This window comes from Leptonychotes weddellii, chromosome 15 (assembly GCF_054177405.1).
Source record: "Leptonychotes weddellii isolate Sample4059 chromosome 15, ASM5417740v2, whole genome shotgun sequence".
Taxonomy (NCBI): Eukaryota; Metazoa; Chordata; class Mammalia; order Carnivora; family Phocidae; genus Leptonychotes; species Leptonychotes weddellii.
Genome location: NC_138383.1, coordinates 5,342,039 through 5,354,553, shown reverse-complemented (window position 1 = coordinate 5,354,553; position 12,515 = coordinate 5,342,039). Strand labels below are relative to the sequence as shown.

General features: G+C 49.2%; 1 protein-coding gene across 1 annotated transcript in view; it reads left to right on the top strand.

The window, feature by feature from the left end:
* SAP30BP (SAP30 binding protein) overlaps positions 1–12,515 on the top strand; it is a 36,556-nt gene that overhangs the window by 11,356 nt on the left and 12,685 nt on the right. The window contains exon 4 of the mRNA XM_081804506.1: positions 12,076–12,118. Within this exon, the coding sequence (XP_081660632.1) occupies positions 12,076–12,118 (43 nt within the window). The remainder of the gene's footprint in view (positions 1–12,075; positions 12,119–12,515) is intronic.

Genomic DNA, 12,515 nt, shown 5'->3' with positions numbered 1-12,515 from the left:
AAATTCTTTGACCCCAAAAATAGTGCAGAAATGTGAGTTCATACCTTCGAGCCAGGTTAGTGGACTTGGAGTCAGAAGACCTAGGTTGAGCACTGGCTTGGCTTCCCTCCAGCTGTGGGACCACAGGCACATAGCTTCAGCTGCCCTCAGCTCATGTGATGTGATGCGTGCAGGCGTGCGTTCAACAGTCTAAAATGCAGCTGTTGGCGGGCTTTTTAACAAAACTGGGTCTGCTCAGATGCCCTCATCCTGTAGGTCAGAAGTTGCCACATTTTCTCAGTTCATGGCATCCTTGGTGTTTCAGGAATTTTTCACACAACTCACAGGCCAAAAGAAATACCAAACAATTAGCTCCAAACAATATTCCTACCCTCACAATTTGGTAGCCGCGTGGAAAGATAATACATGAATTTGTGTGGTATCTGATAGATGTTGATTAATGCTGTGTTTCCCTTGAAATTTTTTATTTTTTTGAGAGAGAGAGTGTGAGCGGGGGGTACGGGCAGAGGGATAGAGAGAATCCCAAGCAGGGTCCACACCTAGTGTGGAGCCGCCCGACATAGGACTCGATCTCACCACCCTGAGATCATGACCAGAGCCAAAATCAAGAGCTGGACGCTCAACCCACTGAGCCACCCAGGCGCCCCTCCCTTGAAATTTTTAAACGTCATGTGTACCTTTGTGAGTTTGTTGCAGCACCCTGGGGTGCCTTGATGGCAGTTTGGGAACTGCATTGGTAGATTGTCTCTGAGTTCCAGAGCCATGAGACTTGGTCCTCACCCTCCCTGGAGTCCTGGCTCAGCCGAATAAGCGGGTCTCACCTTCCGCTACTGTACCTCACACACTTGAATTCTCTTAAGAAGGTCAAGTGTCTTAGTCGCCATGTGTTATTAATAGGCTTGAAGTCTAGAGGAAGGATCTGCAATGGATAGAGCTGACTCAGTAATCCCCAGCTTCCTCTCCTCTCCAGCCTCTCCCCCGACCCAGCATTTTTTTTTTTTAAAGATTTTATTTATCTGTCAGAGAGAGAGAGAGAGAGAATACAAGCAAGGGGAGCCACAGGCAGAGGGAGAAGCAGGCCCCCCACCAAGCAAGGAGCCCGATGCTCTGGGATCATGACCTGAGCTGAAGGCAGATGCTTAACCAACTGAGCCACCCAGGTGTCTCCCTACCCAGTATTATTATTGATCTTCTCAAGTTTCAGAATCAAATATCTGGAGACTGGAAACTGCCCATGGAGCTTGTTTCCAAGGAATTTGTTACTGACTACTGATTTTAGGAAGAACTTCCAGGAGCCTATCAGCAATTGCAGGTGGGCAGCATTTCCCATTGAAATCCTTGATTCTCGGGGCGTTTGGGTGGCTCAGTCGTTAAGCGTCTGCCTTCGGCTCAGGTCATGATCCCAGGGACCTGGGATCGAGCCCTGCGTTGGGCTCCCTGCTCAGCGGGAAGCCTGCTTCTCCCTCTCCTACTCCCCCTGCTTGTGTTCCCTCTCTGGCTGTCCTTTCTATCAAATAAATAAATAAAATCTTTAAAAAAAAAAAAAAGAAAAAGAAATACTTAAAAAAAAAAAAAGAAAAGAAACCCTTGATTCTCTTTATCGACCATCTAAGGAAAGAGGCTCCAGAACACGTTCCAGCTTCTGCAGGATTGCTGCAGAGCAAATGTTTTCCTCTTTGGGCTTTGAGTGTGCTCTACCTCCAGGACTCTGAAATCAGATAGGGAGATGCTAAGGCTTTCCATAAGCAAGTGGCATAGGGTTCAGTTCATCATGAAGGATACTTAAGAGGGACAGGTTGTGGGGCACCTGGGTGGTGCAGTCAGTTAAGCATGCAACTCCTGGTTTTGGCTCAGGTAGTGATCTCAGGGTCGTGAGATGGAGCCCCACATCGGGCTCCATGCTCAGCACCGAGTCTTCTTGAGATTCTGTCTCCCTCTGCCCCTCCCTTCCCATGCTCGTTTTCTCCCTCCCCTCTCTCTCTCTCAAATAAATCTTTTTTTTTTTTTTAAAGATTTTATTTATTTATTTTGAGAGAGAGAGAACACATGAGAGGGGATAGGGTCAGAGGGCAAAGCAGACTCCCTGCCGAGCAGGGAGCCCGATGCGGGACTCGATCCAGGGACTCCAGGATCATGACCTGAGCCGAAGGCAGTTGCCCAACCAACTGAGCCACCCAGGCGCCCTCAAATAAATCTTTAAAAGGGGGGGGCAGGTTGTATGGTGTGGTATAGGAACCATGAGTCCTTTTCCAGCCTTCACAGGTGGGTCATTGTGGGCCTTCGCTTGGTGAACTTCAGGAGAACCCATGCTTGTGGAATGTTCTACTGAGAATTACTTCTCAGGATGGTACAGCAAAGGTTATCTATTAGAGCCTAAACTTGGACTTTTTCTTAGGGGTCTTTGACCCCTGAAAGGGTTATATGGTCCTGTTTTTCTGGTGGTTATCGTATCAGGGTCTTGTTTTATTTTTATTTTATTGTCAAATTATTATAATAGCAGGAATTAAATATTTTGTAAAAGAAAAAAAGTCATCTAATTCCACAATCCATTTTCATTCTTCTTTTATGTGTGCCCATATAATAGCATACATATTTTGCATCCAGTTTTGTTTCCATCTGAATAGAAAATGTTTTCGGGCACCTGGGTGGCTCAGTTGGTTAAGCGACTGCCTTCAGCTCTGGTCATGATCCCAGGGTCCTGGGATCGAGTCCCGCATCGGGCTCCCTGCTCTGCGGGGAGCCTGCTTTTCCCTCTCCCACTCCCCCTGCTTGTGTTCCCTCTCTCGCTGTGTCTCTCTCTGTCAAATAAATAAATGGAATCTTTAAAAAAAAAAGAAAATGTTTTCAGTGTTGTCACAGTCTGAATAATTATAATAGCAGGACACAAGTGAAAAATTAGAAGCTAAACACTTAAGAATTAAGAATTGTATGGGACGTGAGTTACATCTCAATGAAACTGCTCTAAGAAGAAAATTTTTTTTTGTCATTTTCTAAAAACCCTCAAAGGGGAAAAAAAGAAAAGATTGAGATCCAGCTTTTATTCTAGGGGCGAGACCAGTCATTAGCACACTTTTTCACATCAATTCCCATAGCTCTTCTCGTATGAGCTACCTAGAATACAAACCAGAGTTAGTATGCTCTAGTAGCAAAAAATTAATTTATGTTTATAATTGTTATCAAATAAAATGCCATGGAAGCAGTTTCTTTCCGATTAGACTCTCTAGTGCTCTTTACATGGGTCAGAAGAAATAACTCACTCTTTAAAACTTGAGTTCTCCTCACAGTCCCCATGATTGTTCACCCAGTAAGGGAGGAGGGCTTAGTAGCAGTCAGGATTTGGTAGCATTCCTTCCATAAGCGCCCAGGAAGTCTCTAGGCTAAGGACAGAGTGGCAGCACCCACTGGTTATATGACTAACTCTTCAGTACCAGCCGTTCCATTCAGGTCAACTCAGACATAACTCACTGGAGCACCAGGGACCCTTGAGCTGTTTCCCCTACTCGTTACAGTTAAAAGGTAATACTTCTGGCTGTCTTCCCTTTAAGTTGAGAGCTTAACACCTCCTTTGCTCTGTGACCTACGGAGTCGTTCCTGGAGAGGTATTTTTCCTCCTTGGTCTTTGATGTTGGCTTCCCCAGTGGTTGAACCAAAGGCTTCATAGAAACCGTTATTATCTGCCGCCTCATAGTCTAGAGGGAGGACATCAGAAGTTGGGAAGCGATATTGCTAAGCTTTGGGTCACACAAACTCGGGATTGGGTCCCAGCATTGCCACTTCATGGACGAGAAGCCACTTCATTGGACTTTGCCTCTGTTTAATCATCTGTAAGATGGGAATAATAATGCCTGCCTCATGGAGTTGTTGGGAGATTTGGATGATATATGTTAGCTTTTAGTGAGGTCTGTTGTTCAGGGCCTGGGAGGGAGAATATGTACTTGGTCCCTCCATCTTGGTTTTATTACCCTGCCTTCCCCCATGTTGTGCCTCCTGTACCTCATGACCCTTTGAGTGCTGATTAGAAAAAATACAGCATGACTTACCTAGGACCAGAGACGGAAATGGCCCTTGACCATTGCTGGATTGGGGGAGTCATCCACTCTGAACTTCTTGCTGGAAGTTGTAATGTGGCCTTTGAACTGTTGAGAATGCCCAAGCCTACTTACTTAACGTTTCATGTTTCCTTGCTCTCACCACGATGGCCAAATGGCCATTTATCTTTAACAAGGCTAGGGTTGCCCTTGAAGAAGTGGGAGTCATGGAATTTCCATGCTGGGGAGAACCCACCCACCCCAGGCTGGGGGTCTGTGGTTCTGAGTGGTGACCTGATCCGAGCAGCAGACAGGACAGAGATTGGGAGAGGGGGAGGGTGCAGGCTGTGGCTCTTTTGTAGAGGGAAGTAGCTCTTTTGTTGTCCAGATTGAAAGAATTCCAAGCTAGATCCTTTGTCTAGCCACCTTCCAAAGAAGGTCTGGCTACATCTTAAGCTGAACACTTCTGGTAGAAATGCAATTGCTGGAAGTGGTGATCTCGTGCAGAGGAGAACGACCATTATTCTCCCTCGGACCTCCCCTCTGGGCTCCACTGAACTGCCAGCAGACTGCACTCGCTCCAAGTCAACTGAAGCTCAGACTCCCAGAAGCCCCACCCCGTTCCTTTGTGGGTCTGTAGCCAGAAGAGCCCCTACATGCCCAGTCGGCCCGCCTTCAGCCCTACAAGCCCCAACATACTTCTTCCCTTCGGGCCCAGATGCCACAGATTACTAACCAAGGTGTGGCTGGGTGCCTCCTTCCCTAGTCAGGATTTATCTTTTTGAAATTCTGTGATTCAGAAAGCAAGCTGCCTGTCCTTTGGGGGAGGGATCCAGCACTTCCCACCCTCATTCTGTGTTCTAATCCTTGTCCCTTGAAATGCTGCTGTGCAATTTCTGGGTTCGATAAGATTTTGCTCGTTTGCGTTCCTAACTTTGGAGTTAGGTAAATTTTTTCTAAACAGTGCTTTAAAGGTACTGGTTTTGCTTTTGGCCCTGTAGATTGTTAATTCCTCTTCCTGCCACTTTGTAGATGGCGACCAGTTTGCCTTTCCAGTCTGCTGGCTTTCTGGTATCTGTTACTTTTGTCCTACAGGTTAATCTTAACACCTCAGTTTGGTGTCTGACCTCTCAGGTGGGATAATGCTATTTTAATTCGGTGACCCTGTTGCCTTATGTGTCAGAAAGACTTCACTTTTCTGTCCTCAGCCTTACAGAGCTATTTCCTTTGTCCTTGTGTGGCTCCAAGCCCTTCCACCCTGTCCCCAAATAACAACTTGAAGTGTAGAGACACTGTTTTTATGGAAAACCTTTAAGAAAAAAGTGCAACCTGACCCACCACCGAAAGCTTAATTCAAATTCTTGATGTGAGGTGACCTCTTTACCCAAACCCAGAGACCCTAGGTATAAGAGGGAGGAGTGGAATGACCCTCCCTGAACATCTTCTACAACTTGCTAGAAACTCAGAGTCTTCAGATGTCTTGAATCAAAGTGAATGTCTTGAATTAAATGTGAGATTACACTTGGAATAGTCAGATAACAAAGTCTCCCCTTTGGAAATGGCTCCTGGCCAGAGCCTTGCATTTACATTGAAGTCTGGATGGTTCCACATGACAGAGCATCAGCACCACTCTGAGCAATGTCAGCTTTGTTGAGCTAAATTTTTCAGATAGGGAAAAGAAACTGTTTTCCTCTTTTCTTCAGTCTACGAGGCCAGTTCTAGAGCTGGCTTAATTTGGCTTAGCGGATGCCTGTTTAACCCTTTCCTGTAGAAACCTCTGCTTGGGGAACTAAGCCTTCCCGTCAGTAAGCTGGGACTGAAGGTGAGTCCGTTGGATCCAAAGTTGACCCCACCAACTTCCGCCCATTTTTCTGGTAAGTTGAGTGTTTCCATCCCCAGGCAGGCAGTGTGCCGTGGCAGTGACCCAATCCCGGCCAACAGGATACAACTGAAGGAAATGTGCTGGGGACGGGCTTTCTCCAAGGCTCCCCTGCGTGTGTGGGTAGCACAGGGCACAGACGTGGGGCATCTGTGCCTTGGAGGGCTGTGCGTGTGCAGCATGGGGTTCAGTGACTTCTCCCGAGCCTCGGGATTTCTGGTAGTCCTCAATATGCCCCATCCTTGTCCATCAAACCACATAAATTTTTTTCTGGAGCTTGGAGGTTGTTTTGACAGAAGTTCCAGAATTGCTGCTTTCTTGACAACCCAAAGTGACTCACACATGCATCTCATCTTGATGCTTTCAAGGGGGCTTCCTAGGCACCCTAGTCACTTCTTTTTTTTTTTTAAAGATTTTATTTATTTATTTGAGAGAGAGAATGAGATAGATCATGAGGGTCAGAGGGAGAAGCAGACCCCCCGCCGAGCAGGGAGCCCGACGCGGGACTCGATCCCGGGACTCCAGGACCACGACCCGAGCCGAAGGCAGTCGCCCAACCAACTGAGCCACCCAGGCGCCCCACGCTAGTCACTTCTGAAGCTGCAGCATTGTCTGCCCACACTTCGTGGTGCTGTTGTGAGAATTAAGTCTTTCACTGAAGTGCTTAGCATAACACCTACAATTATTCCCTGAGATTGAGTTGCGTTCATATTCTGTCCCCAGTGTTTGGCCCGCTACCCAGTACACAATAAACACTCAATAAATGATTTGTGAAATAAGTAAATGGATTGACTGTACAATAATTCTGTCTTTTGTTTTAGGGATTAGGAGCGACAAGCTAGATTTAAGGGGTTTTTTTTAATTCAGTATTGTCCCCGCCGCCTTCTTCCTTCTTCATCAGCCTTTTATCGCCAAGTCTGGCCCCTTTCTTAGTTCCTCTCTGCTGCCTCCCTGTCTGACATTGAGTTGCACGTTGAAGCTAACTGTGGGTTTAAACGCGTCTAGAGTTGGGGGTGGGGGAGGGGAGTGGAGCACTGCAGCTGAAGGCAGCTGTGGAACCTAAACCCGGCTGAGGAATGGACCACTGGCCCGTTACAAAGGAGAGTGTCTCTACGTGTGTGTGCGTGTGTGTGTGTGTGTGTGTTTCATCAGTGTTGAGCAATGTTTGAGTACCTGTTGTGGGCAGGGCATGAACCTGCAAGTGCTAGGAACACAGTGGTAACTAAGACAGTGAGGGCCCAGAACAGAGCAAGCATCCTCATCAGCTGGGTGGGGGTGGGCCAGAAGACGACTTCCTTGAGCTGAGGACTGAGGTCTCAAAGAGACTTACTTTCAGCAAGAGTGGGGAGGATGTGTTCCAGGGAGCAAGTTCTCTCCGGGCCCTGGTGCGGCTCTGTGCTGGGAGAAGGGGGCTGACATGACCTGCACAGAGTCCGCAGGGCCTCGGGCCGCAGTGAGCAATCATTTCTAAGTGAGCTATCACCAGGACTTAATAACTACTCGGCCAGTCCCAGGTCTGAGAGAATCGAAGATTTGGAAGGCATTGTTTTACCAGTCTGCCTCCCCAGCTGCCACCTACTTTTAAGAAGCAGGATTACGTCAGTCATCTAACAGAAAACGTACAATGTGTAGCATTTTTCCCCCAGCAGCGGGAAGAGGCTGCCCTCTGCCCTCTATTCAGAGTACTTTCTCTGTGCCTAATGCTCCCTAAAGCTGGGGCAAAGAAGCAGCGTTTGTAGATTTGGCAGAATCCAGCTGCTGGAGGCTACATTGCCCTGTCTCTAGTCGGACGCCGGACCTTTAAGCATGCTTTGTGGGGTTGGCTCCGGGAAGGATCGATGAAGTATTGTTGGCTCTAAATAAACCTCCATTCTCTTGACCAGGATCTGGTACTTCTCTGCTGAGCAAATCCTCCCAGCTCAAATCTCCCAGCAGCTTATCCCACGTCATGGAGCCATATTGTTTCTACTTCCTTACTCTGCTCCAGTCATAGTTTCTGAGTGTCTGGACTTTTTTGTATTCTCTGCAGGGAGAACCACATTCCAGGTTCTGCAGTCCCTGAGAACGAGGTCCCTGTTGTGGCTGCTGCATTCTTACGGGTCTCGGACACAACTGATTAAGGAACCAGAATTGGGCAGGTTCAGATCACTGTTCATCAGGGCCACCCCCTGGTCTGCCTCTGCCACTTCGTGCCCTGGTGCCCTGGTCGCTGAGGCTTCAGGCTCAGGGGGAGCCTGGGGAGGTTAGAGGAGTGCCGACAGCCAGGAGGGGAGGCCTTGCTTCAGTTTGTGTCTTTGGCCAGCTCAGCACTCCCTCTCCTGCCTTTCCCGTGTTCTCACTTGGCTTCTTCAGAAGCTGTGCATTTGTTTTGTTTTTCTTTGTGTCTTAGGTAGACTTGAACTAGACAGCTGAAGTGGTTTACCTGGTCTTTCCTTCTCGGAGCTGCTAAGTGAGATGCTTTGTTTTCACCTTCCTAGTGAACTGTGCGGGGGAAGCCCTCGGCCTGCTGCATCTGAGGGCCATGCATCCAGTCTGTCCCAGTCTCTGGGCTGTGGGTTCCGTGCCTCCCGGCTGACTCAGACACCTGTCTGGTACATAGATCTCCTGGCTGAGTTCATGACGTTGACCAACTGAGAATATCCCCCTGGAGGCCAAGGGGATGGATTCATACACGTCAAGACAGGGACCCCCTGCATTTCAAAACACCACCTTGGCAGAAGAAAAGGAACAGTGGTTTCTTTTTGCTTTTTACTTGTATCCTCCTAACTGCTGCCTTCTGGCCTCCTTAAGGGCACAGAGAGAACCTATGGAGGGTTTATAACCATTGTGTTGAACGACTGGGAGTTTAATCATGTGAATCTTCGTCTCTCTCTCCTTAGCTGTGTCATATTAAATACTTACCCGATGTTTTTTATGGCTGCCTTCCAAAATAACTATCATGGATGCTTGGTTCATTTTGTACTGAATTCCTGGTATCTGAGGCATGACTGGTAGGAGGGTGTCTCTCTAGGTCTTCTTCTTGAGTGTGGACCACCTCCGCCCCCAGGACTGTCTTCCCCTGAGGCTGCTTTTATTGAATGAAATTTACCTTGCTGGACAGTTGAGGGTAAATGGTCCCAAAAAGCATCTTTGGGGTATTTGACAGCCATCCTCCGTGATCTCAGCAGACCCCCCAGCTCTCCTTCCTTGCTAATGGTTCTTCAGCATTGTTTGAAGTTCTGGGCTCATCCCCCTTTGAAGAACACTGGTGTTTGGCTCTAGGCCCTTCTGTGTGGGGTATAACTGAGCGTCCTTGTGCTCAGGGCAGGATGTAGGGTTAAACTGCTTTTGGGTCCAAAAGAACCTGGCTTGTTGGCCTTCTTTGGGGACATCCTGGCCAGGAGCTCAGCAGGCTCACAGCCCAGCTTATTCACATCAGAGGACAGAAGAATTACATTCTAAAACCTAACAAGATGTGGCCACCAGGAGCACAGATTCCCATTGTTTCATTGTCGGGGCCTAGGCGTCCCATGGGTGGCTGTGACACGGAGGAGAGATCTGAACAACCACAGATTCCATAGTCTTTCCAGGAGAACTTTGAGCAAAACTATATGGCTCCCAGTCCATGGTGGCTCATTTATATTTTCAGTTTATAGAATTCTATTAAGGCAAAGGAATCTTCTTGCACTTTGAGTTGGGTCCATGGTTCATAGGTTAGCACTTTGCTTGTTGGGATCATGGAGCTGAAGTCCTCTGCAGGGGAGGGGATGTTCCTGGGGATGTTGGGTTTGGGTTTGAATAGGAGTCCATGGTTCCATGGGGCTCCAGGTACACCCTGGACACACCCCACCCATGTATGTGCATGTGTGCGCACACACATTGCTATAAGAATAAAAAAGCAAAGAGTAGACCAGTTGGCAGATTGAAAACAACTCTCAATTTTATCCCTTTTTGTGTTTGTGCGGAAAGATTAATTTGAAAGAATGAGTAACCAAGCCAAAAAAGGAAAGACTGAAAGAAGGGGGAACACCTTCCTGTTGGTGATTTTGCCCCAACATTGCCTTTCTTCCTGAGATGTGACTAAACATCCTCAACTAAGCCAGGCAAGGACCTTGTGAAATTCAGGAATCCCCGCCCCTCCCACCCCGACCCCTCCCATCGCTGGGGCACAGGCTGCTGGAGGCCCCCGGGTGGCTCACAGCCCTTAGCCCTGCCCAGGGAGCCCTCGGGTGAACAAGTATTTTCCCTTTAGAAGAGACACTGTGTTTGGTGACTAACTTCCTGTGCCTCTGGAGTAGTAGACCCGGTGGAATTCCACATGGCTGTCTTGCCTTCTTCCTCGGGCCAGCTGAGGGGCTGGTGCCCTGCAGTGCTTTGGGAAGGAGCCCCCAGGGGGCCTTTGAATGGTTAACGGTCAGTCCTTGGAATACCCGCCAACTGGTTGGGGGAGGGGAGATAGGATGTACCCAACTGATGTTTTCCCACAGTTAGCACCCAGAAAGCTGTCCCCTAGAGAGAAAATTTAAGGACCTTTTACAGGCCCAGGTTTTGTTGCTGCCACGCTCTTTAACACTGGTTCCTCAGGAGTCACTGCTACAAAGAGATTGTTGTGGAGCCTCTGGAGACGGGCACTCTCTGTAGAGCAGCTGAGTGATGACCAACCTGAATTTGGCATGGCAGTCCTCCAGGCACACCTCCCAACCCCTCTGTTCCCTAGCACAGGCCTGCCTCCTCTTTGCCCACCTGATTGGCAGGGGGCGGGTGGCTGGGGGAGACAGGTTGCTAAGCAGCCTGGCCTGGACGTTAGGCCCGTTCAGGTCAAATGAATAGCTGCAGTGTTCAGAAGGGTGAGGGGTTTGGGCCTGTCCCAGAATCAGGAGGGACTTTTTGGGGAAGGGGGTTAAGAACTACCACTCTGCTCTTGGCAGGGAGCCATAGCATGGGCGGATTTTGGTGGCCTCCTGGCACCTTCCTTTCCGAAGCGTCACTTGGTGTAACATTTCTTCAGTAAGTGGAGTATGCAGAACTCTGCAGCTGTGGCCGTGTGCCCATTTTGTTCAGAGTTGTTACTGTCTTGTCTCCTCCCTCTGTCCCCCCACCAAAGGGAAAAGAAAGGAGACCCGGTAGCTACCTGTGAGCCCAGCTTCTGCCACTTTGATCCTTAGCACGTGGTGGCACTTGAGAGCCCTGATCGGAATGTGTGTGAGGGGCCGGGTTCCCCCCGAGATGGGGAAGACAGGTGTGTTGTTGCCAGTGGACATTTGGGACAATGCAAGCAAGGGAAGGCCTTCCCACCTCCACCCCCCCACCCCCCTCACCTCCTGTGCCCAGGCTTGCGACGGGGGCTGGGACCGTAGCCTTCTCCAGGTGGATGTGGTTTGGATTTGGATGAAGCACTTACTCTGAGCAGTGAAATACACAGCGAGTCCAGAAAACCGTCTGATAAGAAACCTTTGCTCTTAGGTTTCTGCACTCGGCCAGCCCTGAAGGACCTGCAGAAGTAGGCGTTGTAGGGCGGAAGTTTGCGCTAAGGATCAGAGAAAGCTTTTTCTTTGGAGAGAGATAAAGCCAATGTAAAGAGTCGAGAGGTGAGCCCAGGAGAGCCAGGAGAGAAGCCGCCAGTGTGCCAGGGCCTTTCTGGGGCCTGGGTCAGTCACTTATTAAAGGCCCAGTACATGCCCGCTCCAGGGTTCCATGAGCTACCGCCTGATGATACAGTCTCCCTTTTCTGCTTAAACTGAAAGTGAGAACAATCTCTTGGGAGCAGATAGTCTTTTGTGCTTTAGTCTTGGGATTCTCATGTTAGAAGGTTGCCATCTCTTGCTTCCTTAGTACCAGGTAGGGGTGGCTGGCCAGGCCTCAGGGGAGACAGTGGGCAGAGTCCAGGTGTCCAGGGGACGGATGGCTGGCGTTTGCTCTCCTTGGCATTGGTGGATATTGGTCCCTGCTGGAGGCTGTGGAGGAGAGACTGAAGCAGGCATGTGGAGCATCTTGGCTGCTCTGATGATAGAGGGCGCTTAGGAGGTTCAGGGGTCCCAGAAGGCCCCCAAAGCACCGACTCGCTCTTAGATTCCTTGTGTTGCTTGCACCTTTTCTCCTCCCTTAAAATCCTGAGTGGTTTCAGTGAAGAGAGGAACTGCGGGTCAGGAGTCCCGGGCTTACTTCCTTGTATTTGTTTCTCTTTTGCAGGATAACCCAGAAGTAGAAAAGCGAGATCCTCAGGAATTAGTTGGTAAGTACCCCAGGGGGAGTCTCAGGGGCAGATGTCTGAGGCTTGCCCAGAGTGAACTGGCTTCCCGCCATGCCCGGGCCTGCCACTGCATGGGGCTTCTCTCTGCTTCAGCCAAGGCCACTGTTCTCCTGAGAGCCTTCTCTTCATGTGCTCTCTCGGGGCCTTTGGCATTTCCTAAGATGTCTGAGTAAGACACCCAGGGAACAATTCTTCTTTGAAAGTCATATTCATGGTGCATTTCATTGGGCTTTGGTCGGTTGCCAATGTTGTCAGGATAGATTTAGGGCCTCCTTCAGCTGGGAGCTCGTTCCCCTTGTGCCCTAGGCCTGTCCTCTGTCCTTGTACGCCCCCGCCCCACTTTGCTGGCATATTCGGGTACTCACTGAGCAAATGTGGC